The sequence below is a fragment of the Phacochoerus africanus genome, chromosome 8, assembly GCF_016906955.1.
Source record: "Phacochoerus africanus isolate WHEZ1 chromosome 8, ROS_Pafr_v1, whole genome shotgun sequence".
NCBI lineage: Eukaryota > Metazoa > Chordata > Mammalia > Artiodactyla > Suidae > Phacochoerus > Phacochoerus africanus.
This window is the reverse complement of record NC_062551.1, coordinates 95,822,443-95,849,172: the sequence shown is the minus strand read 5'-3', so window position 1 is coordinate 95,849,172 and position 26,730 is coordinate 95,822,443. Positions and strand designations below refer to the sequence as shown.

At 43.7% G+C, this 26,730-nt stretch overlaps 1 protein-coding gene across 1 annotated transcript; it reads right to left on the bottom strand.

Annotated features, from left to right (window-relative positions):
* Positions 1-541: 541 nt before the first annotated feature.
* On the bottom strand, positions 542-26,492 carry MC2R (melanocortin 2 receptor). Its single transcript, XM_047792367.1, has 2 exons — positions 26,445-26,492; positions 542-2,881 (listed from the first exon to the last, which is right to left on the bottom strand). The coding sequence occupies exon 2, from the start codon at positions 2,759-2,761 to the stop codon at positions 1,868-1,870; it is 894 nt and encodes a 297-aa protein (XP_047648323.1). The 5' UTR covers positions 2,762-2,881; positions 26,445-26,492; the 3' UTR covers positions 542-1,867.
* Between the last annotated feature and the right edge of the window lie 238 nt (positions 26,493-26,730).

Genomic DNA, 26,730 nt, shown 5'->3' with positions numbered 1-26,730 from the left:
AAACATATGGGTGAAATTTTTAAAAGCATTTCTATTACAGTTAGGAAGAGCCTAAGGAATCCCTCAATATTTGCTTCTTTTCGCCTTTGCCCTGGAGGTTCTAGACAGAGAAAGAAGAGGAGAGAAAAGCTGGCAGCATTCATTTGGTGAGGCAGGGTGGGGGTGGGGGAAACAAAGAAGGGTTCCCACAGGATGGAGGGCCAGGGACACCATGGTTGTCATCGTCAAGCCAGGTCACAGGTCTTCTGGACACCTGCCCCCAGGCGTCTTCCCTTGAGCTCTGTGCTTTCTGCTCCATCCCTTGCCACACCTGAGAGCCCACCCCTCACCCGCCCACAGTCCTGTTCACTGCTGGCTTCCCTCAGCAGCTCAGAGCAGACAGGGCCTCGGCCCCTCACAGTAGGTCCTGAGCAGCTCAGCTCCTGCCCCTGCAGACTGGCCTCTCCTCCATTGCCCTCCCCTGTGAGGGGATTTCCAACCCAGCAAGGATGTACAATCTGATTTGCTGCTTCTTGAAGTTATTTCTCTCTCTCTCTCTCTCTTTTTTTTTTGGCTTTTTTTTTTTTTCTAGGGCCACACCCGCGGCATATGGAGGTTCCCAGGCTAGGTGTCGAATCGGAGCGGTAGCCTCCAGCCTACATCACAGCCACAGCTACACAGGATCCGAGCTGTGTCTGCAACCTACACCGCAGCTCACAGCAACGCCAGATCCTTAACCCACTGAGCGAGGCCAGGGATCGAACCCGTACCCTCATGGTTCCTAGTCGGATTTGTTAATGGCACTAGGGGAATGATGGGAACTCTGAAGTTTTTCTTTAGCTATTAAAATTGGATGAACTTAAAATGCTTGCTTCTTTTATCCTGTTGGGCATGCCACTTTTCAGCATGTGGCTGATGGAAGGATGACATTTTCCAGTGATTGGATCTGCTTCTCAGACTCATCTGGAAGGAGGTTAAATGTTGTTCATCGGTCTCATGGGTCTCAGTAACAGCACTGTCCCGAAGTCTTGTTTTGGTCTTGGTTTTCCCCAGAGTCCAAATGTATGGTGGACACACAAACACACACACTCACACAGACCAATACACACTCAGTCCACAAAATCCATATTGGGGCCTCTTTGCATTTATGTCTATGTTTGATACCCAAAGATTGGTTATACCTTCTTCAAATAGTTTTCTTCTGGCCTTTATTCCCATAGAGGAATCAAGTGGGCTAAGTTTTTCTTTCCTCCTCAGCATTATATACCCCTAAAGTAGGAGTAGTTTTAACCAGAAAAGGATTTTCAGGCCAGTGGATACTGAGTTTGCAAAGAAAACTATCAGAAGACCTTCCTGTCTTATTGGAAACTCCAAGCTGGTTGTTTGACATTTATAATGTATATCCTGCCCACTTCCAAAAAGATTTTTGATGGTGTAAAGCAGGAGGTGGGCTAACTGGTAGGGATGTAGGGAAGGCAGATTCAGCTGCTGCAGTTTCCTGGCCCTTTGGTTTATAAGGACCCTGCACACACTTTGTGCCCTGAGCACATGGTCCAGCTCTGCAGAGAGGCCACTCTGGGATGGGCTTGCTAGATGTCTACAGAGAAACAAGTTTTCCCTTGGCCTGGTGCTCTCTCATGTGTATTGCTGTTTGTGCTTTGGATTCTGCTGCTTTTCAGTAATTATGTTATCTTTCTAGCTATAAAAGTTGTACCTACAGCAAAGCTGTGCCCATAAACCCAAACTATTATACCAGTCAGCAGGATTCGCCTTGTGCCCATCAGGGGGGAAAGGACACTGGAGCCTTAACATTTGCTGCTGTATAGCATTATTTTGTCACTTGACAACATTGTCCCTGAGGCTCCTAAAATCAGGGACTGATCATTCTCTACGGGTACCTGTTGCAGATGATCATCTTCTTGAATGCATCCCTGAGCTCTGGGCTCCGGAAGGCATATATGAAGGGGTCGATGATAGCATTACACATGATCAATACGGCGTTCACCTGGAAGAGGGCCAGGTAGCAGGCGCAGTAGGGGTCAGCTGGGCAGAATGTCATCAAGAGGATGTGCAGGACAAAGGGGGCCCAACAGAAGATGAAGACCCCAAGCAGGACAGTCAGTGTGATGGCCCCTTTCATGTTGGCCCGGGGGAGGGTGGAGACCCTCCTGGCGTGGGAGCGGGCCAGCAGGAACATGTGCCCGTAGAGGCATAGGATGAACACCAGCATCAGCGGGAACAGTGCTGTGAAGGCGATCACCGCGGGGACATGGTGGGAGAAGGTCACGATGGTGATGCCACTGCCTATGCAGCATGCCCAGATGATCAACAGGACCACAGCAGCACGGCGTGGGGTGACAAGGCGCTGGTACTGCAGGGCATGGAAGATGGTGATGTAGCGGTCCGCGGCGATGGCGCTCAGGCTGCAGATGGAGCCGAGCAGGGAGAGGATGAACAGGGAGTCCACTACGTCGTCAGCTGTGCTTTCAAAACTGCCTCGAGGCTCCAGGTAACCCATGTTTCTGAAAATGATCAGGATGTTTTCCAGGATCTTGTACAGGCTGCCCAGCATGTCAGAAATGGCCAGGCTGCAGATGAAAAAGTACATGGGCGACTGAAGATTCTTGTTCTTGATCACAGCCAGAAGGACGATCAGATTCTCCAAAACCCCAATGACAGATATTGTGAAAAATACCTCCTCTGGCAAAACCACAGGAGGACAGTCTGAGTTATTGCTCATTGTACTGTTGACACTTTCATACAGGTCGGTAATGTGCTTCATCTCCTGTGTGTGCGTAAGTCAGGGATATTACTGGGACTCCACAGAAAATGTGACTGATTGTTCAGACTCTTTTTCTCTCTAGCTCTTGCTGAAGATTTGAGGTGAAAACCACACGGCCACCTAAAAGAGTATATATAGAGATGTCAGTCGCAAAATAGATCCCAAAATAAAAACAAGCCACGTTAGCTTTGAGAAAGCGCTTTTGCCTCTGTGAAATATAATGATGTAATATTTATTTGTTTGTTTGTTTGTTTATTGCCTTTTAGGGCTACACCTGTGGCATGTGGAAGTTCCCAGGCTAGGGGTCAAATTGGAGCTACTGGCCTGCATCATAGCCACAGTAACGTGGGATCTGTGCGTGTCTGCAACCTATACCACAGCTCACAGCGATGCTGGATCCCTGACCCACTGGGCGAGGCCAGGGATCAAACTCACATCCTCATGGATAATAGTCAGATTCACTTCTGCAGTGCCACAAGGGGAACTCCCAATGGTTTAATATTTAAATAAAACAATTTACTGGATCCTCTTTTAAAAAATCTTTCCTAAATATATATATGTATATATATATATGTATGTATGTATGCGTATATATATTTGTATGTATATATTGTATTACTCGAAATAAAGTTGATTTGCAATGTTGTGTTAGTTTCAGGTGTACAGCAAAGTAATTCAGATTCTTTTTTCTTTATAGGTTATTACAAGATACTGACTATAGTTCCCTGTACTATAAGTAGGTCCTTGTTTTTATTTTATATATAGTAGTATGTATCTGTTAATCCCCAAACTCCTACATTACCCCCTCCCTCCCTTTCCCCTTTGATAATCATAAATTTGTTTTCTATATCTATGAGTCTGCTTCTATTTTATAAATAAGTTCATTTGTCTCATTTTAAATATTCTTCATAATAAGCAATATCATATTTTTGTCTTTGTCTAATTTCACTTAGTGTGATAATCTCTAGGTCCATCCATGTTGCTGCAAATGCCAATATTTCATTCTTTTTTATGGCTGAATAACATTCCATTGTATATATGTACCACATCTTTTTTATCCATTCATCCTTTGATGGACATTTAGGTTGCTTCCATGTCTGGGCTATTATAAGTAGTGTTGCTGTGAACAGTGGGTTGCATGTCTTTTTTTCATTCTAAAGTTTCTGTCTTTTCTGGATATACACCCAGGAGTGGGATTATTGGATCCTATTGTAACTCTATTTTTAGCTTTTAAAGGAACTTCCATACTGTTTTCTATAGTAGTTATACCAATTTACATTCCCACCAACAGTGTAGGTGGGTTTCCTTTTCTCTACACCTTTGCCAGAATTTATTATTTGTAGACTTTTTGATGATAACCATTTTGGGATATCTTTGCATTTCTTTGAATCATCTTCAATTTCTTTGTCAATATTTTGTAGTTTTCAGTGTATAAGACTCACCTCCTTGGTCAAGTTTATTCCTAGGTATTTTTTTTTTGACACAATTGTAAAAGGGATTTTTTTTTTTACTTTCTGATATTTCATTGTTAGTGTAAAGAAATGCAACATATTTCTGTATGTTAATGTTGTTTCCTGCTACCTTGCTGAATTCATTTATCAGTTCTAGTAGTTTTTGTGTTGAGTCCTTAGAGTTTTCTGTATATAGTACATGGCATCTGCATAAAATGAAAATTTTAGCTCTTTCCTTCCAATTTAGATATTTGATTTTTCTTGTCTGATTGCTATGGCTAGGACTTCCAATACTATGTTGAATAGAAGTGGTGAGAGTAGGCATCCTTGTTTTGTTCCAGAACTTAGTGAGAAAGCTTTCAGCTTTTCACTGTTGAATATTATGTTGGCTCTGGGATAGTCATAAATAGCTTTTATTGTGTTGAGATGTGTTCCTTCTATACCCACTTTGGTGAGAGTTTTTATCATGAATCGATGTTGACTTTTAGCAGATGCTATTTCTGCATCTATTGAGATGGTCATGTTGTTTTTGTCTTTTCTTTGTTGATGTGGTGTATCACACTGATTTGTGAATGTGCACCATCCTTGTGACCCTAGGGTAAATCCAACTTGATCATGATGTATGACACTTTTTGTGTGTTGTTGGATTTGATTTGATAATATTTTGTTGAGGATTTTTACATCTATAGTCATCAAAGTTATTGGCTTGTAATTTTCTTTTTGGTAGTGTCTTTGGTTTTGGTATCAGGATAACAGTAGCTTCACAGAATGACTTTGGGAGTGTCCCCTCCTCTTCAATCCTTTGAAAGAGTTTGAGAAGGATTGGTGTAAGTTCTTTTTTATTATTATTATTATTCTTTAAATATCTTTATTATCAATTTTTCTAAGGAAATTGCAAATATATCCTCCCTATTATAAACACAGACAGTACAGAAGGATATAAAGTGAAGATCATAATCCTTCCCATTCCCCCCAAATTCCAATCCACTCTCCAGAGACAATCAAGTGCTCTTAATTTTTTGTGTATCTTTCCAGATTTTTATCTTTTTATTCATATATGTATATGCACAGCTAAAGTATCTAGTATTTTTTTACCTTTCTTTTTTAAAATAAATTTTATTGGAGTATAGGTGACTTACATCATAGTGTTAGTTTCAGGTGTACAGAAAAGTGAGTCAGACATACATGTATATATATATGTCCATTCTTTTTCAGATTCTTTCCCCATATAGGCTATCATAGAGTATTGAGTAGATTTTCCTGAGCTATATATTAGGGCCTTGTTACCTACTGATTTTGTATATAGTAGTGTATATGTGGTATAAGCTCTTTATACATTTGCTAGAATTCCCCAGTAAAACAATCTGGTCCTGGACTTTTTATAGAGAGTTTTTAATTTTTTAAATTATAGTCTCTATTTTACTGGTAGTGATCAGTTTGTTCAAATTATCTATTTCTTCTTGATTCAGTTTTGGTGGGCTATATGTTTCTAGAAACCTGTCCATTTCTTCTAGGTTGTCCAGTTTGTTGGCATATTCATATTTTTTGGCATATTCATATTTGTTGGCACTGTTCATAGTATTCTCTTCTGATTTTTTGCATATCTGTGGTATCAGTTGTTATTTATCCTCTTTCATTTCTTATTTTGCTTATTTGGGCCCCTCTCTTTTCTTCTTGGTGATCCTTGGTCAGAAGTTTTTTGATTTTGTTTATCCTTTCGAAAAATCAGCTCTTGATTTTCTTGATTTTTTCTGTCTCTGTTTTATTTATTTCCTCTATGATCTTTATTATTTCCTTAATTCTGGTGACTTTAGGTTTTGTTTGTTCTTCTTTTTCTAATTCTTCTAGGTGTTCAGTTAATTTATTTGAGATTTTTCTCATTTTATTTTTTTGGGTCTTTTTAAGGCTGCATCCATGGCACGTGGAGGTTCCCAGGCTAGGGGTCAAATTGGAACTATAGCTGCCAACCTACACCACAGCTCACGGCAACACCAGATCCTTAACCCACTGAGTGAGGCCAGGGGTCGAACCTGTAACCTCATGGTTACTAGTCAGGTTCGTTAACCACTGAGCCATGATGGGAACTCTGAGATTTTTCTTATTTAGAAAAAAAATTTTTATTATAGTTGATTTATATTGTTCTGTCAATTTCCACTGTACAGCAAAGTGACCCAGAGATTTTTCTTATTTGCTGAGGAAGGCCTATATTGCTATGAACTTACCTCTTGGTACTGCTTTTGCTGCATCCCATAGATTTTTTTATGGTTTTGTTCTCATTGTCATTTGTGTTAAGCTATTTTTTAATTTCCTCTTTGATTTCATTGTTAACTCATTGGTATTTTAGTAGCTTGTTATTTAGTCTCCATGTAATGGGGTTTTTACCCTTCATTTTTCTTCATGTGATTGATTTCTGGGTTCATGCTGTTTTGGTCAGAAAAGATGCTTGGAATAACTTCTATCCTATTAAATTTGTTGAGGCTTGTTTTGTGTCTTAGTATGTCATCTATGCTAGAGAATGCTCCATTTGTGCTTGAAAAAAAATGTGTACTCTGGGGTTTTTGGGGGGATGTAGTTTCCTGAAGATATTAATTAACTCTAACTGTTCTTTTTTTTTTCTTTGTGTTTTTGTCTTTTCTAGGGTCGCTCCTGTGGCATGTGGAGGTTCCCAGGCTAGGGGTCGAATTGGAGCTCTAGCTGCTAGCCTGCACCAGAGCCACAGCAGTGCGGGATCCGAGCTGCGTCTGCGACCTACACCACAGCTCACGGCAATGCCGGATCCTTAACCCACTGAGCAAGGCCAGGGATCGAACCCACAACCTCATGGCTCCCAGTCAGATTCGTCAACTACTGAGCCACGACAGGAACTCCAACTCTAACTGTTCTTGCGTCATTTAGGAGCTCTGTGGCCTTTTTGATTTTTCTGTCTGGAAGATCTGTCCATTGATATCAGTAGGGTGTTAAAGTCTCCTACTATTTTGTATTCCCATCAATTTCTCCTTTTATGTCTGACAGTATTTATGTTTTTAGGTGCTCCTATATTGACTGAGTATATGTTGATGAGTGTAATATCCTCTTCTTTTATTGATCTTTTTATCATTATATAGTTGGACCCTCATCCAAACTCCTCTGTGAAGCACCTTTAGGCAAATTTTAAGCCCAGACATACATTATCCTCTCTCTCTCTCCCCTTCCATCTCCATCCTTCTCATGAACCCAACTGCATATGAGGTAGTTTAGAATGAGAAGTCAAGACTTGGAACAGGAAAGCACACAACCACCCTTCCTCAACCTCAAGGTGGTGATGGGTTCTGTGGATTGACAGAACATTAGGTCCTTCTTTTCTAGCTTGTCTTTCTGTGTCACTGTCTGAGCCTACAGCTTATGGAAAAGGCAAAGGTGTTGATGTACCATTCCCATGGTTGACCCCGAAATATGTGTTTTCACTTCTTTTCAAAGGGAGAGCTCACAGGAGGTATTTCTGAAGACTTCTAGTATTTTCATGGTATCTCTAGGTTGGTGTTGAATTATCGCAACAGAAGGGTCTGGTTTCCCTCAGGCAGAAAAGACCCACTATATCATAGCTGAATCACTGTGAGGAGTCTGAGGAGTCTGTGTCTGGTGAGCATGGAGATTTTTACTGATTCAGTTTCTCATTCCAGGGGGCAGGGCCCAGGGGGTTTTCTGGAATCTATCAAATTTGCCTTTGCCATAGTGGTCTTAAAGGTATGGCCACAAGGAGATGGAACTTATTCCCTTGAACCCAAATGTGGAGTAAGCCAGCTGCTATGTAATATGGCCCCAGTGAGAGGGAGTTGAGGATGACAGTTTTTGTTCCAAGGGCCACAGGATACTCAGTACTGTCTTACACTGAACTTTTTCTGGGCTAGGAACTAATTTCCTCTCAAATGACTGAGGTCAGAGTTCAAGAATTAAGGTGGAAGCTTATGAATCAGGTAGGTCAGTGGTTTGATGGTTAGGAAGGGACTGGAGTGACAGGTGTAGCTGATGAGAGGGCTCAACCTAGGCTGACTGATTTATCCTGCATTCCAGCTCCCCCACTGGTGCATGCCAGCTGGGGTGAGTCACTGTAGTTCTACCTATTGAGGCCCAGCAAGGTCCAAATGCTGGCAGCATCCATTCACATGTCCTTACATGCTGGAGAGGATGGGGCAAGTGATGGTGGATTTTATGTGCCTACTTGCCTGGGCCCTGGGTGCCTGATATTTGGTTAGGCATCATTCTGGATGTGTATGAGGTTGGTTTGGGATGAGATTAACCTTTGAATAAGTAGACTGAATAAAGTGATTGGCCTTTCCAGTGTAGGCAGGCCTCACCCAAGCAGTTTGAGCCCCAAATAGGACAAAAAGTCTCCCGTGAACAAGGTGCCTCTTCCTTCCTGCCTGCAGAACTAGTCTTTTCCTGCTTCTGGACTCGAATCAAGTGGCAGCTCTTTTGGGGTCTCAAGGTGGTGGCCTTCCTTACTGAACCACACACTAAATCAGCCCTTCTGGATGTCCAGCTTGTTGACGATAGGTCTTGGTACTTCTCAGCCAATTCCTCATGATGGACTCTGTGTGTGTATAAATCTCTTGTTGGTTCTGTTTCTCTGGAGGACCCTGGTTAAGCAGGGCCCAGAGAGACACAGTCTGGACGGACACTCCTGTCATACCCGAGTCCACAGAATGTGGCCAGATTGGAGATTTTCAACCTTGAATTCATTTGATGGTAGAATTTGGTAAATACAAAAGAAGTGTTGAAAACAAAAGAAGTGTTGGAATATCTTGGGAAGAAGTGGTTCCAAAACCGAGCTTCAGTCCCTGTGCATTTCTTTTTTTTAATTTCTTTTTTTTTTCAGTGCGCATTTCTGATGTGCCACTGCCCTCCCATACATCCAGGGAAGGGTCCTGAATCTGAATAGAAACAGAGTGTTATCCACTGGGCCACCTCCAACAGGCCACCAGTTTCTACCACCGGTTCATGAATTCTGCCTCCCTGAGGGAACAACTGCAGGGGTGTGTCAATGCTGACTGTGCACCTCAAACCACTGTATGCACTGTGTCTGCCCTGACCACTTAATTCTCCAGCAACCCTGTGAAGCAGCTGCTGTGACGACCCCTTCTGACAAGTGAGGGAACTGTTCAGAAGGTCAGGTAGCTGCCAGTGTCACATGCTGTGCAGTGTGTGCAACCAGGGCGTCCCAAAGTACATGGGCTAACAACATGTGCAAGATCCTGGCCAAACCATCCCCCACCCCAACCCAAACTACAGCAAAAACCCTACATGTGCTCTTTTCTTCTTGACTTGGCACCCTTCTCAAAGCCCTGTGGGCATCATAAGCTATATAATATTGCCATGTCCTATTGTTCCCACTTAGGAGAAAACATTAAGTGACAATTAGAAGAAACAAAACTCAGAGTTTCTATGCGGCTCAGCAGACATAATCAACTAATACCCATGAGGATGAACATTTGATCCCTGGCCTCATTCAGTGGGTTAAGGATCCCATATTGCTGTGGCTATGGTGTGGGCCAGCAGCTGCAGCTCCAATTTGACCCCTAGCCTGGAAACTTCCTTATGCCATAGAGGAGGCCCTAAAAAGACCAAAAACAAAACAAAACCCAGAAAAAACAAAACTCACTTCATTAACACTTCGCAGTGACCCTCTGTTCACGGACCTCAGGGCTCCCGATAGTTCAGGTGAAAGTGCCCTTTGGGTAGCGAACCCCACTTGTCCTGTGTCTTGGTCTCACCAGCTCAAAGCCTGCTGCCGCTTCTCTCCCTCTGCTTTCTTGTGTCTATTTCTTTACTCTAAGCAATACTCCTCCAGAGCACTCTTGCCTCCTGCCTGGAATTGTGGGGGGCAGTAAAATTTGATCCTTCAGACTGCGCTGTCTCTCTCCATGAATGTTCTGTTGAAACCTGCCTCTGGCTGAGGACCCCAGCCTGTACTCACCCCTCATCACTACCACTCTGACCTCCTCTGGGACAGATGTTGGGGTAACTCAGGAAACAGTTACAGTCATAGTCCATATTTTAGGGTAGAAAAATTATATTTGATTTCATAACACTTTATAAATTTATTTGCCTCTAATTTGGTGGAACCATAGATACTATGGATGCTCAAGTACTGTTAAGAAACTACCCTCATGTAACAGCAAAGGGGCAGAGGTAAATTAGTCATCATAGTAGGATAATCTAATGGGTATTTTTTAAAGTTTTGGCTATTTCTTTTTTAAAAAGAAATATATAAAAAAGAAATACGTTCATTAAACATAAAAAGCAAAACAACATAAACTATTTATTGGATAGTTAAATGAAATCAATCCAGTTTGTACTCCTTACCACCTGACAAATATTATTAGTTCACTTTCCAGCTTTTATGGGAAAAAAGTACCAAATGGGAAATTATTTTCCAAATTAATATTGGAACTCTGACATTCCTTGAGACAGCAAACTGTTTTTTCCACTTGTATCTTAAGATGCCTTTTAGACCATTGAGGTCTGGACTTGTGTGGGCACTAAATCCTGGCTTCCATGCCACTCTGCCAGTGGTGGTAGGGGGTGGTTAAGAACCATTGGTACTCACCAGAGTGCTTTCAGTGGGGGAAACAACTGCTAACCTGACAGGCAAACAAAGCATTTTAGAAAATGACACCAAGAATTATTACTTCTCGAGAGAGAGAATCAATGTATTCTAAACCAACAGGTGTTTTGATTTTGGTTGTGTTTTTTTTCTTTTTCCTTCCAGCTGACTCTGGCCTGACTATGAGTGTGAGGTTGTAGCTTGTGACTAAGTCCTGGATTGCAGAGTGATCCTTACATTCCAGTCCTTCTTATATTATCTTTCACTTCAGAGATCAATTCCTTGCCTGAATACCAAGCTATTCCATCCTTTTTTTTTTTTTTTTTTTTTAAATCGGCTGTGCCTGCAGCATGTAGAAGCTCCCAGGGCAGGGGCAGGGACTGAACCCAAGCTGCTTCAGTGACACTGTCAGATCCTTAGCCCGCTGTACCACGAGGGCAGTCCCCAAGCTCCTTCATCTGGAGTGTCATGACCAGGGTCTAGAAGACTCCATCTCTGGTGTTGCCCTGGGGAGGGAGCACTGAGAGGGGGTGAGGGACTGGGGTGATCAGGTCTGCAAGTCTGCAGGTCTGACCCTGAGCATTCATTGTCCCTGAAGGGTAGGTTTTGGGTGCAAAGCAGAGAACTGGGGGCAGCAATAATCACAGAAGGATTACAGGGAAGAGCAAAACTGACTTTGGTTTTTGGCTGGGTCTAGGGAAGCACGAGTCTGAAGATTTGATGGCCTCCTGGGGCAAAAAGATGTGGCTCCAACCACTGGTATGTGGCACACTGGGCAGATGCTCTTCGCAAAAGTGAAGGAGTACGGGCAGCTGCAAACGGAGTGTATTGATGACTCTTTGACCAGAAAATATAAAATATACTTTTCATGATTTTGAAGGGCTCTGCAAGAAAGGAGAAGGCTCTGTTGTTTGTTACATTAATGATATGTGCAAACTGGTACTATGCCGAGGGCGCTGCATGGCATCTCATTTTAATTCCCTTGGCAACAATGTGAAGTACTGTATTTTCCTCAATTTGTGTCTGAGGAATTGAAGTAGAAAGGCCAAGATATTGGTCTGAAGTTCTATAAGAGGCAGAGCTGGGATTTAAATCAAGGTCTCTTTGGCTCCAAAGATGAATATCTACTACAAGAAATCAGTTAATCGTAGTGCTTTTGTAAATAGTCATCTGATAAAGTAATTGTGTTGGCTTTACTAGAATGCAAATAAAATCATTTAAAACCCTTAAACCAGTATACCTGACCAATTCAGGATGGTTTTCCCAATGCTCAAAGATTGTGGAAGAAATTCAGAGAAGAGCAAGGCCTGACACCCCTCCTGTGCTTAAGAGGGGATTGTGATGGCATAAAGCCTTGAGTAGAGGGGCTGCAGGCATCCTGCAGATGGTGGGCTGTTTGCTGGGGACTCCCTTGAAACCTTGGTGAAGACAGGTTACAGCCACTGCCTGTGTTCATATGCTCCTGGGGGTTGCTATGTGGCTCTTTTGGTGAACAGCTGGAAGGAGGGTAACATGGCTTATTTTTCTACTGAGTAGATGAATGGGTTTTATTTAAGGCTTTCAGGCTTTTCCAGCCAATGGAGCTTTGGAACCTGGCTTTAGAGACAGGGCGAGGAACAGAGTTCGGGTCCCCAGCTGGCCTGGAAGCTTTTCAAAGCCCTGCCTGTGGCTTCTTTAGACTGATTGCATCGTCGGCCACTGGTGCCTGATTCAACCTCCAGCCCCTCTTCCCTCCCTGGGGGTCAGGGGTGGGACGGCGAGGTGCAGCCCGCATCCAGGGCTTCCCAAGAGCCAACTCATTAACCTTACAGAGGACAAAGTTATTGCTCTCCCGTCTGTCTTAGGAGCTCTCTGCCAGAAAGGGGGAGGAAGACCAAGTGAGCGTTTCTTAAATCATAAGGCAGCAGGGCTCCTCTCTGCGTCCCAGCTTCGTGCTCTCCTCCCCCATCTTCACTAGATGCGGGTGACGTTTCTCAGTAGGCACTGGGGTCGCGTCCACTGTGTGTGTGTGTAGATTATGTGCACGGTGAAAAGTCTCCCTCCCAGCCCTTCACCCTGATGCCCCATTTCTCCTCAGAGAGGTAACCAGTCTTCTGGGGTTTCTTTGTGCCTGTGAAAGCAAGTGGGAGTTGTCGTCTTCTCTAGTTCTTTGTTAGGATGAAGGGGAGCCTTCAGGCTGTGAGGCAGGTCTGACTCCTGGGGGCAAAGAGGAGGAAGAAAGGTGGTTGAGTAGGAGAAGCCCTCAGACCTGGGCGTAGCCGGGAAGTTCCAGCCTGGGTGGTGGGAAGTCCTTGAGCCTGCTGCTGATTCGAGGCCTCCCAGGTCCTGCAGAAGTGCTGTGGGCAGCCTGGAGGGAATTCGCCCTCAGCATGAACATGGTGGGGAGTGGAGTCCTGGGCAGCCCTCGGCCCCACTTCCTGCAGCAGATCTGAGTGGCCGTTTCCATGGTCAGCATGGCCCCTGCCCTTTGTGCTCAAAAGTCAGTGTATTGGACAGTGTTTTGTGCCTGGTTTTGTCTTGGAAGTGTTCCACAAAGTAGATAGATCACCTTCTCATTCTTGCTTTCTCCTCCTCCTTTCTTTTTTTTAAAGCACTGCATGGTAGTTGATTGGGTGGCTATGTCCCAGGTTATTTAATCTGTATTGATAATCACTTGGTTTGTTTCAACACTTTACTGTACAAAGAATGCGGTAATGAATAAACATGTAAGTATATAATTTCTCATATTCATAAATGAGACATCAGGTAAATTCATAGGAATGGAATTGAGTGAAAAGTGTACATGCATTGGGAATTTTCATAGATATTGTCAAACTGCCTTCAATTTACGTCCTAATCAGCAGGGCACTTTCCACCCACAGACTCTTCAATACAGCCTTACCAAATTTTTGGATTATTTCTGACAATAACGATGAGCCACCTGCTAGATTTTAGTCTACATACTTGCCATACATGTTGTGAACTCCCTTTGTGTCACTCTGATGTCCCAGCTGGGGCAGGCTCTTCACAGTCCCTGTGCCCTCAGGGCATTTGGGCCTCTCTGTTTATGCTCCAGCTCATGTCTCAGTGCCACAAACGCACCAGGCCTGTCCTCCCTTCATTTGGGGCTGAAAGACACCCAGCATTTCTAGTTTAGGCACAAACTGTTCTTATAACTTATTTGTGTTTCTGTTTCTTGGTCTTGAATTCAAAAAGAGAAAAAAAAAGAATGGAAAAACTGAGTAGGAACATAAGCTAAAGATGATGCAGTAAAAAGAGAAGAGATGAAAAATAGGAAACCACAGTAAAATCTTAAAGACCAACATATTTATTCTTTAAATTTTCTGGAGAGGCTGTGGAGAAAATGGAACCCTCCTACACTGTTGATGGGAATGTCAATTGGTACAACCACTATGGAAACAGAAAACTAAATGTAGAACTATAATATGACCCAGCAATCTCACTCCTGGACACATATCCAGACAAAACTATGATAATTCAAAAAGAAACATGTACCCTTATGTTCACAGCAGCACTATTCACAATAGCCAAGACATAGAAACAACCTAAATGTCCATCACCAGAGGAGTAGATTAAGAAGATGTGGTACATATATACAATGGAATATTACTCAGCCATAAAAAGAATGAAATAATGCCATTTGTAGTAACATGGATCCAACTAGAGATCATCATACTAAGTGAAGTAAGAAAGAGAAAGACAAATACCATATGATATCACTTATATGTGGAATCTAAAACATGGCACAAATGAACCTATCTACAGAACAGGAACAGACTCACAGACATAGAGAACAGGCTGTGGCTGCCAAGGGGGAGGTGGGGGGGAATGGGATGGACTGGGACTTTGGGGTTAGTAGATGCAAACTGTTACATTTAGAATGGATAAGCAGTGAGGTCCTACTCTATAGCACAGGGAAATACATCCAGTCTCTTGGGATAGACCATGATGGAACATAATATAAGAAAAAGAATGTATATATGTGTATGACTGGATCACTTTGCTATACAGCAGAAGTTGGCACAACATTGTAAGCAACTATAATAAAAAGATTTTTAAAGAAAATATTGTCTGCTTGTTGGGAGGTACTTTGCAAGGGATGTGAATCTTCAACCCAGGTGGTGAAACTCCCCCTTCCCCAGCCCCTCCCAGCAGATGTCCAAGTCCACCATGGGCTTTGAGATGATGCTTTTTAAACATGAAGACTCTTGGCTGCGGACTGGTTTGCGAAGTCTTCGCCTGATTGCTTATTTGGTTAATTCATGAGACTGCCTGGAATTAATGTATTTGTATGATTGATAGGTGGCTCAAATGCTTCAAAAAACAAAATTCTTTTCTGTAAGGAATGAGAGGCTCTGGGCAGGGTCTTTTACACCCGAACCATAAGGCAAGAACTCTGAACCAAAGAGCACTGTCTCCATGTACAGGCATGAGACCTGAAGATGACAAAGGTCATCTTCTTTCTCTGATGCTTTTTCTTGATTTCAATGATTATTTCTCTTATGCTAAAACAAAAATTAACTTTCACAAAAATTTTTTATTTTTAGGATATACTGGATATAGGACTGCTTCCTGCTGCATTTCCCAGTATTCTCTAGAGAACCCGCACCCCAGCCAGCCCAGGTTTTTTATTGTCCCCAGGAAGCTTAACAGATGTTGGCCTTCCACGTTGCCTGTCTTCCCTCTGGGATTCTCAGTCTCTCTCTGCCTCAATCCTGCTTTTATTTTAGCCCCGAGTCAAGACCAAACCTCTTGAGTGTCTCCACCCACCACTCAACCCACATGACCTTTCTGCTCTCATGTCCTGAAGCATGTTTTGTTCCTGCCCTGCATTTGGCATGTGGCAGCCTCTGCCCCTGTGAAAGGTCAGTTTCCTGTGTTTGTGTGGTATCTCCTGCATGGCAAGCAACACCCTGGGGCTGGTAGTAACTTACTGAGGTGCCCAGGAACCATTTGTTGATGTGTTAGAAGGTGAGCATTATTGATTGAATAGTCAACAGTTTGTTTCTAAAAACATATGTTTGAGGGAGAGATATTAAATTTCAAGAAGCAGGGGGTTCTGTGGCACAGTGGAAATGAATCTGACTAGGAACTATGAGGTTGCAGGTTCGATCCCTGGCCTTGCTCAGTGGGTTAAGGATCTGGTGTTGCCGAGAGCTGTGGTGTAGGTCGCAGACGTGGCTCAGATCTGGCATTGCAGTGGCTGTGTTGTAGGCCAGCAGCCATAGCTCTGATTAGATCCCTAGCCTGGTAACCTCCATATGCTGCGGGTGTGGCCCTAAAAAGACAAAAAGACAAAAAAAAAATAGTAACAATAAAAAATTTCAAGAAGCAGTGTTAGTGGTTTTACATTTTCATTGGCAGACAAAATTTCAGTGAAAATTTTGTTCTCTAGAGTCCAGGAAAACAGCTTTATCTGCAGGAGCACGTACAGGGCCAACGTTCGCCTGGGCAATTAAATACAGAAAATAATGAAATCTTTTTTTGGAAAAGAAAAAGGAAAAAATGTTTTACTTAGATGGAAGAGAGCAAGTAAGTACCCTTTAATAAAAGAGTTGAAATCAGACATCTAATTTTTTTTAATGTTGAGAAGGGAAAAAAATGCCCAGCCTCTGGGAATGTTTACTATTAGGAAGAGAAAGAGACAGTGAACAGTCCTTCCCTAGAAAGAGTGGGAAGGTGTCAAATCCACTTTTGTTCCAGAGCTCTGGGGAGGCTGATACCCTAGCAGCAGCCACCGTTGGGCTGAAAGTGCTGAGGACCTGGGTGGTGGTCTCACAGTCCCCATGAGGCAAGCTCTGCCCTGGTTGCCTGGAAACCAGGGCCACCAGGACCAGCCCCTCTATGAGCAGGTGGAACCCTTTCTGACAGTGGCACTGGGTGGCTGCAGGCAATCTAGATGGCGCTGGGTGGACCAGTGCCAGATTCCCCACTCAGGTTTGGAGTCCCTAAACCCCTGGGGTTTTGGAACATTCAGGGTAGGAGCAAGATACTGTTCTTTCTTTCCTACATGGAAGATGAGTGCTTGAGCATTTAATTCAAATATCTAGAGATGTAACTATTTTTACCACTACTTAGTGAAGCAACCCATGCTGGTTATATGTGGACTATATTAAAATGCAGCATCTATGAGTTATGTAGGATAAAAAGCACTGTACCATTCTAATAAAAGTAGGGAAGTATATTTCATGATCAGAAAGTGTAAGCCCAATGTGAAGGGATTAAAATGGTCCCTAATTTCAAATCCTTGGGTTCCATTTGGTGCGAATCCAAAGGTGGTGAGTTGAGCAGGGCTTCTCACAGGAGGTCAGCCCCCCGCATTGACTTGGCACCAAGTCTTTTCACACAGGAAAAAAATACTGGTGATTGGCTGGAATGTGTGAGAAACAACTCTTCTCTGCTTTGGGTGAAAGTTGGAGAAGGAAAAGGAAATACAAGGGTGAAAGCAAACAGTTTTCTGTTAACATTGGAGCCTAACTGACCAATGACAGTTCAGAGAAAATTGATGAAAAAATAGTTTAAATAAATGAAGATGTTGTGAAAGACCATAATCACAGAAGATTTACTTATTTCAATAAATACAAATTATTCAAAATCCAGGTACCATATTTAATGAATACATGTGTCTAGTACTACTTTGAGCCCTTTACTAGAAAGTGTGTCATCCCTGAAAATCTAGACTAAGGATCCTAGTCACCCTAACCCAATAGAAGGTGACAGATATAGTTTCACTGTCACACTCCCTTTAGTACCTAAAAACTTGACCGATTTGGGACTCAGAGCTCTAAACAAATCGTCAATTATATGTATGTATAAAGATATACATGCAAGGATGCTTACTGTATATACATGTTAATTATAATAGTGGAAAACTGAAAACAACATAAATTAATGGTGATTAAGGATTGGTTAAATAAATTCTGGCAGGTCCATAAGGTAGATCACTATTCTGTGATTAAAATCTTGGTTCAAAGGGCATGGGAAGATCCCCAAAAGATATATCTCACTTTTTAATTGGGTGGTAGAGCTATGGACTTTTCAAAAAAAAAATAACCTTTTTATTTTAGAACCGTTTTAGATTCATGAAAAAGTTCCAAAGATAGAGAGTTCCCATACACAGCACACCTAGCTTCCCATATTATTAACATCTTACATCGGTATAGTTCGCTAACCACAATGAAAGAACCAGTGGTGGAGTTCCCGTCGTGGCGCAGTGGTTAACGAATCCGACTAGGAACCATGAGGTTGCGGGTTCGGTCCCTGCCCTTGCTCAGTGGGTTGACGATCCGGCGTTGCCGTGAGCTGTGGTGTAGGTTGCAGACGCGGCTCGGATCCTGTGTTGCTGTGGCTCTGGCGTAGGCTGGTGGCCACAGCTCCGATTAGATCCCTAGCCTGGGAACCTCCATGTGCCGCAGGAGCGGCCCAAGAAATAGCAAAAAGACAAAAAAAAAAAAAGAAAGAACCAATGGTGACACATTATTACTAGCTAAAGTCCATAATTTACTCATATTTCCTTGGTTTTTACCATTTGCCCTCTTTCTGTTTGATCACACGTGACATTTAGTCATAACGCATTTAGCACATTTCCTTGCACTCCTCCACAGTGACAGTTTCTCAGACTTTTCCTGTGTGTGCCAACCTTGGTACTGGTCAGGCATTTTGCAGAATGTCCTGTAGTTGGTATTTGTCTGGTGTTTTTCTCATATAACACTGGGGTTATGGATTTTGTGAGGAGGGAGAAGTAAAGTAACGTCCGCATTACATCACATCGAGGGACATCCTGTCAACCTGACTTATCCGGCATCACCTGGAGAGGTCGTGTCTGTTACCCTTCTCCATGGTAAAGTGACCCTGCCCACCTGCCACGTGTGCTCTTGGAAAGGAGATCAGTAAGCAGAGCCCGCACTTCAGGATGGAATTGTACCCCACCTCCTCATGAATGGAGGGTCTATGCAAATTATCTGGAATTCTGTGCGGGATATTTGTCTACTTTTCCATTTACAATTTATTGTCACTGGTATCAGTGTATATACATGGATATTTATTTCATACTCTAGATTGTAATCCAATATTATTTATTTTGTTGCTGAAATTGTATTAACTTTGGCCTGTTGGGAGCTCTTTCATTTGGCACATGTCCTTTGGACCTACCCTCACCACTGGGATTTTTGGAACAACTATTTACCTCTGGCACTGCAAGATGTTCTAGGCTCCTCTTCTACTTTGTGCCATAGTCATGGAATCAGCCATCGTTCCAAGGATCCCTGATTCCTTTTATTGGAGAAGGGTGTTAAACACCAAGATATGAGTGCTAATGTGCATGTTGTTTCTGGGGTGCTACTGCTCATAAGTCTTTTCAGCTAACAGAGCAAGGAAATATGTGTGTACACATGCGTGCATTACACATCTACCAATACTTCCCCATCTGTATCTGTATGAAGCTAAGCAAGAGCTCACCCTGGAGTCTCCAGCTCTAGTCTGTGGCTGTGCAGGTAGGTCCTTCTGGCCTCCTCACCTTGCTTATCTCTAACCTCCTGCCCCAACAGTGAGAAACCCAGCTCCTGCCATTTGCTGGGCATCATTTAATTGTTGGGTCCAGGCGCATGCTTGCAATGGCTTCAGAGTTGTTAACCCACATCTCTGTGGTGAATTGATTTAACTGAAGAGCAGATTGGCTTTGTCTTACAGTCTCATTTTCTAAGTCACTAATGCAAGTACCTTTCTTCCACCCCATGACTTGAGATTATTTCGCATATTTATGATGATACAATCAAGACTCTTTGGTCGCATTCCATCCTGAGATCTTTTAACCTTCTAAACGATTTTTTAAAAATTTGCACACATACGATTCACACTTTATGCCATAAATTTCTATAGGTTTTGACAAGTGCAAAGTCAAGTGAAAATGTTTTTTTTTTTTTAGTGTTATAATATCATACAGAATAGTTTCACCACCCTAAGGATCCCCTGTGCTATATCAATTCGCCCCTCAGTCCCTCTCAAACCACTGGTAACGTATTATCTGTTTGTTGTCTTATAGTTTTCTTTCCCTAGAACATCATACAATGAGAATCACATAGACTGGCTGTGTCGCTTAGTAATACGCATTTATGTTTCACCCTGAGAACTAAAATATTGCTCCTGTCTTTTTTTAGATTTGATAGCTAAAGGATAGTTGAAGGACTGCTTGGTTACTTCCACATTTTGGCAGTTGTGAATAAAGCTGCTGTAAACATCCATGTGCAGGCTTTTGTGTTGAACATAAGTTTTCAACCTATTGGGGTAAATACCAAGGATCGTATAGTAAGAGTCTGTTTGGTTTCATATGAAACCACTGCACTGTCTTCCAAAGTAACTACCATTTTGCATTCTCACCAGCAAGAAATGAGAGTTCCTGTTGCTCCATCTTTGCCATCACTTAGCATGGTCAGTATTTTGGATTTTAGCCAATCTAAGTGTACAGTGGTATCTCATTGTCATTTTAATTTTCATTCCAATTCATCATTTCATTTAATGATAAATGACGATGAGTATTTTTTAACGTTTATTTACCATCTGTAGGTCTCCTTTGGTGAGATGTTGATTCAGATATTTTGTCCATTTTTAAATTGCATTGTTTGTTTTCTTTTCTTTTTTTTCTTTTGGTCTCTTTGCCATTTCTTGGGCCGCTCCTGTGGCATATGGAGGTTCCTAGGCTAGGGGTCGAATTGGAGATGTAGCTGCCAGCCTACGCCAGAGCCACAGCAACTCAGGATCTCAGCTGTGTCTGCAACCTACACCACAGCTCACGGCAACGCCGGATCCTTAACCCACTGAGCAAGGGCAGGGACCGAACCCACAACCTCATGGTTCCTAGTCGGATTTGTTAACCACTGCGCCACGATGGGAACTCTTGTTTGTTTTCTTATTGTTGAGTTTAATATTTCTTTGAATATTTTGGAAAACAAGTTGTTTCTAGTGTGTTTTTTGCAAGTATTTTCTCCCAGCCTGTAGCTTATCTTTTCATCATCATCAGTATCTATCACAGAGCAGAAGTTTTTCATTTTAATAAAGTCTATTTTTTCTTTCATGAGTGATACCTTTGGTGTTACATCTAAAAACTCAAAACCAAATCCAATGTCATGTAGATTTGCTGCAATATTTTTTCTAGAAGTTGTATAGTTGTGTATTTTACATTTAGGTCTATGATACATTTGGAGTTAAGTTTTTTCTGTAAGGTATAAGATCTATGTCTAGAATTTTTTTTTCGTTTTAAGGCTGCCTGTGTGATCTACACCACAGCTTGTGGCAATGCTGAATCCTTAACCCACTGCTTGAGACCAGGGATCAAACCTGCATCCTCACAGAGACTATGTCAGGTTCTTTTGCTTTTTTTCTGTTTTTGTTTTTTTGTTTTTGTTTTTGTTTTTGTTTTGTCTTTTTAGGGCCACACATGCGGCACATGGAAGTTTCAAGGTTAGGGTTCTAATCAGAGCTACAGCTGCTGACCTACGCCACAGCCACACCAGATCCTTAACCCACTGAGCAAGGCCAGGGATTGAACCCCAAACCTCGTGGTTCCTAGTCAGATTTGTTTCCACTGCACCAGGACAGGAACTCCCCTATGTCAGGTTCTTAACCCACTGAGCCACAATGGGAACAGAATTTTTTTGCATATCAATGTCCAGTTGTTCCAGCACTATCTATTGAAAAGGCTATCCTTTTCCCCCTAAATTGCTCTCACACCCTTGTTGAAATCAGATGGCTGCATCTGTATGGGCCTGTTTCTGTGCTCTCCATTCCCCTCCATTTATCTCTTTGTCTGTTCTTTTGTCATCACCACATTGTCTTGATTTGTGTGGCTTTACAGAAATCTTGAAGGGTGGGTAGAGTCAGTGCTCCAGCTATGTTCTTCAGTAGGGTGGTGGCTCTTCTGAGCCTTTGCTTTTCCGTATAAATTCTTGAATAAGTTTATCAATATTTACAAAACATCTTGCTAGAACTTTGGTTGGGATTATGTTAAATCTGTAGGTCAAGTTGGAGAGAGTTTTTACTGTGTGCTTTTTGTTTGTTTTCCAGGTTTTCTGAATTTAGTATTTAAAATATATGCTGCAAGATGCATGAAAGAGCTTAGACAGGTGACCTTTAAGGTCTGAACTGAAGGAGAGGAACCTGCAGCCACCAGCTGGGTCACTGCCACCCGGCTTCAGCCCTGTGGGCCAGGTCTCAGCCATGGAGTCTTTCAGACCATCTCTGTTCCCATCACGAGAGTGGTTGCCTTGAATCATGTTGGCCTTGCAGGGGGAGGTATCTGGATGGTGCTAGGTGTCCCAAGTATCTTGCCACCAGACTGATGCCACTTGCCACTCCCATCACAGTGCCCCTCTTTCGGTGAAAGTATCATCTCCAGAGAACTCTTTCTTTTTCATTCTCTCTCATCGTTTCTCTCATCTCTCTCTCTCTCATTGTGCCACCTGAGGCAAGGTGGGCACAAGGTCGCTTAACCCCATTATTCATGATTTATGTAAAGTGGTCAGTAGCTCAGGGGCATGGGCAGCTGTAGCTGGCTTTGGTGACAGCATGCAGCAGGTGAAGCTGGAGCCTGTCACTATTAGGGACTGGTAGCCTGCCATTCACGTGGAGCTGAGGGTCTGGGGCAGGGAGCAGCTTTGGTGTCTTTTGACCTCTCCTGGGCCTCAGTTTTATTGAATGAAGAAGCCATCAAACCCTTGTTGCAGTCACTTCACAGCAAGTCCTGGGTTTTCCACTGCACAGCTCCATTTCTGGACCCATCCTCAAAGGACTTCCGTATTTCTCCTTTTGCAAAGGCATGAAATAATTTCTTGCTTTTTCCCCCAGCTGCACCTGCGGCATATGGAAATTCCTAGGCCAGGGATTGAATCCAAGCTGGAGCTATGACCTGTGCCACAGCTGCAGCCATGCCAGATCCTTAACCCACTGCACCACAGCGGGGTCTCCAGCATGAAATTTCTAACTGGTTCAGTGAGCTGAGCAAATGCCATTATATAAAACTATATAACTTATAAAAATAATCCCTATGTTATACACCTGAAACTAACAGAATACTGTAATTCAACTATACTCCGATTTAAAAAAAAACAAAGTCAAACTCAGGTGAATGCAGCAGGACTATTTAAACTTCAGAGACCATAAACCCAGCAGGAGTAAGGTTACCAATCAAAAAACAAAGTTGACAGGGGGTGAGGGGAAGGCAGACTGATGCTGAGTAGAAAACATATACTCTACAGACATTTTTAATTTTAGGGAGACAAAATCGCTCCTTTAAATTTCTTTTCTTCGTCAGAATACTGAATGTGCTTCCCATTTTTCTCCTTCTTAACAAAATAAAATCTTAAGCCAACGGAAAAAAAAGATTTGCATTTCTCTTCTAGAATCTGAAACTCACTCTGCATCTTTGGAGACAGCCTGCAGCCTCTTATCAGTGCCTGTGAGAAGCAGGCTGACCCCAGGGCTGCCGTGAGCCTGGGGAAGCTTCTGGTTTCTGGACCCTGCTCAGGAGTGCCAAGGAACTTGTGGTTGCTGCCTGTGCTGTGTGCACTCCATGGAGTTAGGGGAGGGTGGCTGATAGCCAAGCGGGTTGGGTGGGAAGGGGAGTATGGGAAGTCAAGGGGGAAATTTATAATCTTTAGGCTTTAATTCAAGTAATCAGACAAAGAATTGGCATTTGTGAGCGTCCTCCAAGACATAATTTCCCGTCATGTGGGGCTAGGAACCAATAAGATGGGAACAGCATATTGCCCACCAGAAGCTAGCTAGGAGCTAAGACTTACTCAGGTAAGGTTATGGTATTTGCTGATCTGAGTCGTGGTGTGTGTGCGGAGAGGATCTGCTTTACCTAAAGCTGTAGGGAATTTGCTGTCTACCGTGTCAGGCCCAAAATATGTGTTTAGCACTTTTTTCTTGGCTGTGCCTGTGACATGTGCCAGGTGTCATCGAACCCACACCACAGCAGCGACCCAAGCTGCAGCAGTAATAATGCTGGATCCTTAACCCACTGTGCCACAAGGGAACTCTGTAGCATTTTAAATTAATACTCTAACATATTTTTAAAAAGCAAACTCCTCCATACATTAGCACATCTTTAAAATCTGTACTTTAAAAGAAATTTAATTTTTCCCTGACTTTTCTTACAGTGGTCTCTATGTTTAAGGTCAGAGAGGGTACATGGTGAGAGGTAGTCTCCTTTATTGCTCCAGTTAAATATGAGGGACAGGTTCTATTCCTGTTCCCTGCTCCCCCACCCATTTCATAAATAAGAAAACTGAGGCTCAGTGAGGCTGAATAACTTGCTCAAGTTCACACAGCTGCTAAGTTTGTCTTGCGCCAAAGCCCACGTTCTCACCTTTATGGCAAACAGCCTCTGGGGGCCAAGCACAGTGGGAACAGCAGGACTGCCATCCAGGGGCTGGTCTGATTAGCAATGTCCTGCCCCCAAGCACATAGGCATTTGGAGGCAGGGTTGGTCTAGACACCCAACTGTGGGAGCAGCTGGGCACTTGGGTTGCAGACTCTAAGGCTGTTTTGGTTCTAAATAAGACAGCTTCACAATAAGACCTGTGCACACTCTTAATCAGATTATGTTGAAAGTAGAGTCAGGGAGGCACCCCAAGGGTAGATGAATTTCTAATTCGTGTTTCCTGGCCATCCGGAGAGCTTCTGCCAGCACTGAATCCCCCTGACCCACTAGTGTCACTTTTCTTGATCTTACTGAATCAAAGCATTCATAGCTATGCTCATGAATGACCAGCAAGAGCTCACTTGAGTCCAGCACACACCCTTCTCTGAATTCTGTCCCCAGTGATTCTAGGAGGACTTCACGTGACCTGTATCTGGGGGCCTGAGTGCCTGCTTCCTTTCTCTGTTGGTGTGCTGCCCAGGCAGAAGCTCCTAGAAGCTAATGTCCAGGGCAGCTGGGTGACCATGGCAGGTGTGCCGATGCTCACCCTGTCACCACCATCTTGGTGTTTACCAGGCGCTGGAGTCAGGCGGGAACAACCGTCACAGCCGCATAGCACGAGGACACTGAAGCCCCAGTTCGCACAGCAGGGACAGCTCCCTTCGCACGTGGGGACCCTCTGTCCCCGACCCAGAGCCATGACCTATACCCCTCCCTCCCCCTGCTCGAGTCCTCCCGTCCTGGAGCCCAACTGCCCAGGAAGCACTTCCTCCAGCCTGATCGTGCTGGCTGTAAACCGTTTTCTGAATTCTAATGTCATTGGAATATCAACCAGAGGGCAGGGCTTCTTAAGATGACACTATTGCCCCTTGCACACCTTCTTCTCAGCTCTGGGGCTCCAAGTCACCTGGGTGCCCCCACTCCCTCCTCCGAGTAGTCTCCCTCCAGGCACCACTCTCCTGTCTCTAGGTGAGGACTTAGCCCCCAGCAGAGACCTGGCCGTGTCTGTACCACAAGGAAGGCAGAACGTATTAGCGCTTAATTAGCCAGTAAGTGTTAGGGGACACGCCTAGAAAACTAAGAAGGGCGGAGACAGGATGGGTTTTTCTTAGACAGTGAGCTCCCTGAAGTTGCTCTGAGAAACAAGACAGCAGTGGTTGCTGGAGCGCAACCTCCCAACACACTGAAGAGTCAGGGTGCCCCTGGTATCTTCTCCACTCATGGGGCGGGGGGAGCGCTGTCCTGCCCCCTCTGTGGGGCTCCTTCTCAGGGACTCAGTGTGATCTGCTCAGCCTCAAGGGTTCTCTGGCCTAGACCTGGGCCTCAGTCCCCCGGGGGGTTCCAGTCCGTTACAGAACCATGAGGCCTGCAACTGGCCCCTGCACCCCAGTCCCTGCTCCCTGGCACCATCCAATCCTGCTCACGCTGGGTTGTCAGCAACCCCTTCTCATCTCTTCTAGTTCTTGCTCCCTTGGCTTTGCATGTGTGCATCGTGTGCACATGTTATGTATATGCACGTGCGTGGGCGTAGGGGGGGTAGGATGGGCAGTATTGTTATCTCAGGGCTCCTTAAAGATGGAGGCCTCCAATCTGGGGTGTGCACGTCCCCATTGACAGAGCCAGCCAAGGCCATGTCTCAAGTCTGCAGTGACTGCGCAGGCTTCTGAGTGACAAGCACTTTGGACGTGTGATAAGGACTGTGCTTTCCGTTCTGGTTTTTTTCCTACATCCTGTGCTTTTACCAAAGGAGTCAGAGCACCGCTGAGCTAATGGATGAGAATGGCAGAGTGGTCATTGCCTCAGAACCACAAAAGTCCACCTGTGTTATGTCCCCACAGAGCAGCTTAGGCCTCATTGCCAAAGTGAAAACAGAAAGTTACTCAGGTAAAAGGGCGACTCTCATGAAGGGCAGAAGCGTGATGTTTTCCACTCCTGATCCCATTAGGAAACACCTGCCCATAGTCCTTGAATAGAGCTTGATGATGATTTAAAAACCAAGACTGTAGAGAAGCTCATAGATACATCAATGGGAAGTTTGCATTGGACAAATGGAAGATTTTGTTGTTAGAGCTTAATTCGAAAAACCTCCTGCGGGAAGATGAAAGACTGTGATTTGAAAGATGAGCTTCTAGGGAGTCTGAATACAATTCGTTCTCAGATTTGTCCCTCTTCTCTCTATTTACGATCCCAAAGCACTTAAGAACCTGAGAAATGAGTAGGAAATGTACTTACCTTCAGCTCTGAAGCAGGAACTTTCTGGCCCAGATGATGGAGGACGAGTGAGACTTGAGAGAAAAGCAGGAGAAGGGCCTTGAGCTGGGTGCACGGAACAAATGCATCACTGGAGAGACAGTTGTTTGTTATCATAACCTTGGACAAATGTCGTTCCAAACGAAGTTCATACTTGTGGTAATTGCAAAGTCAGAGAAACGGAATGAAACGGTTAGGCTAAGACACAACTTCCCTGGGCTCAGCTGGGCAAGGTTCTTCCAATGTTCACGACAAGGTTTATGGCAGG

Coding starts and splice junctions, on each gene's coding strand:
- MC2R (XM_047792367.1), bottom strand. CDS start 2,761: ATGAAGCACATTACCGACCTGTATGAAAGTGTCAACAGTACAATGAGC.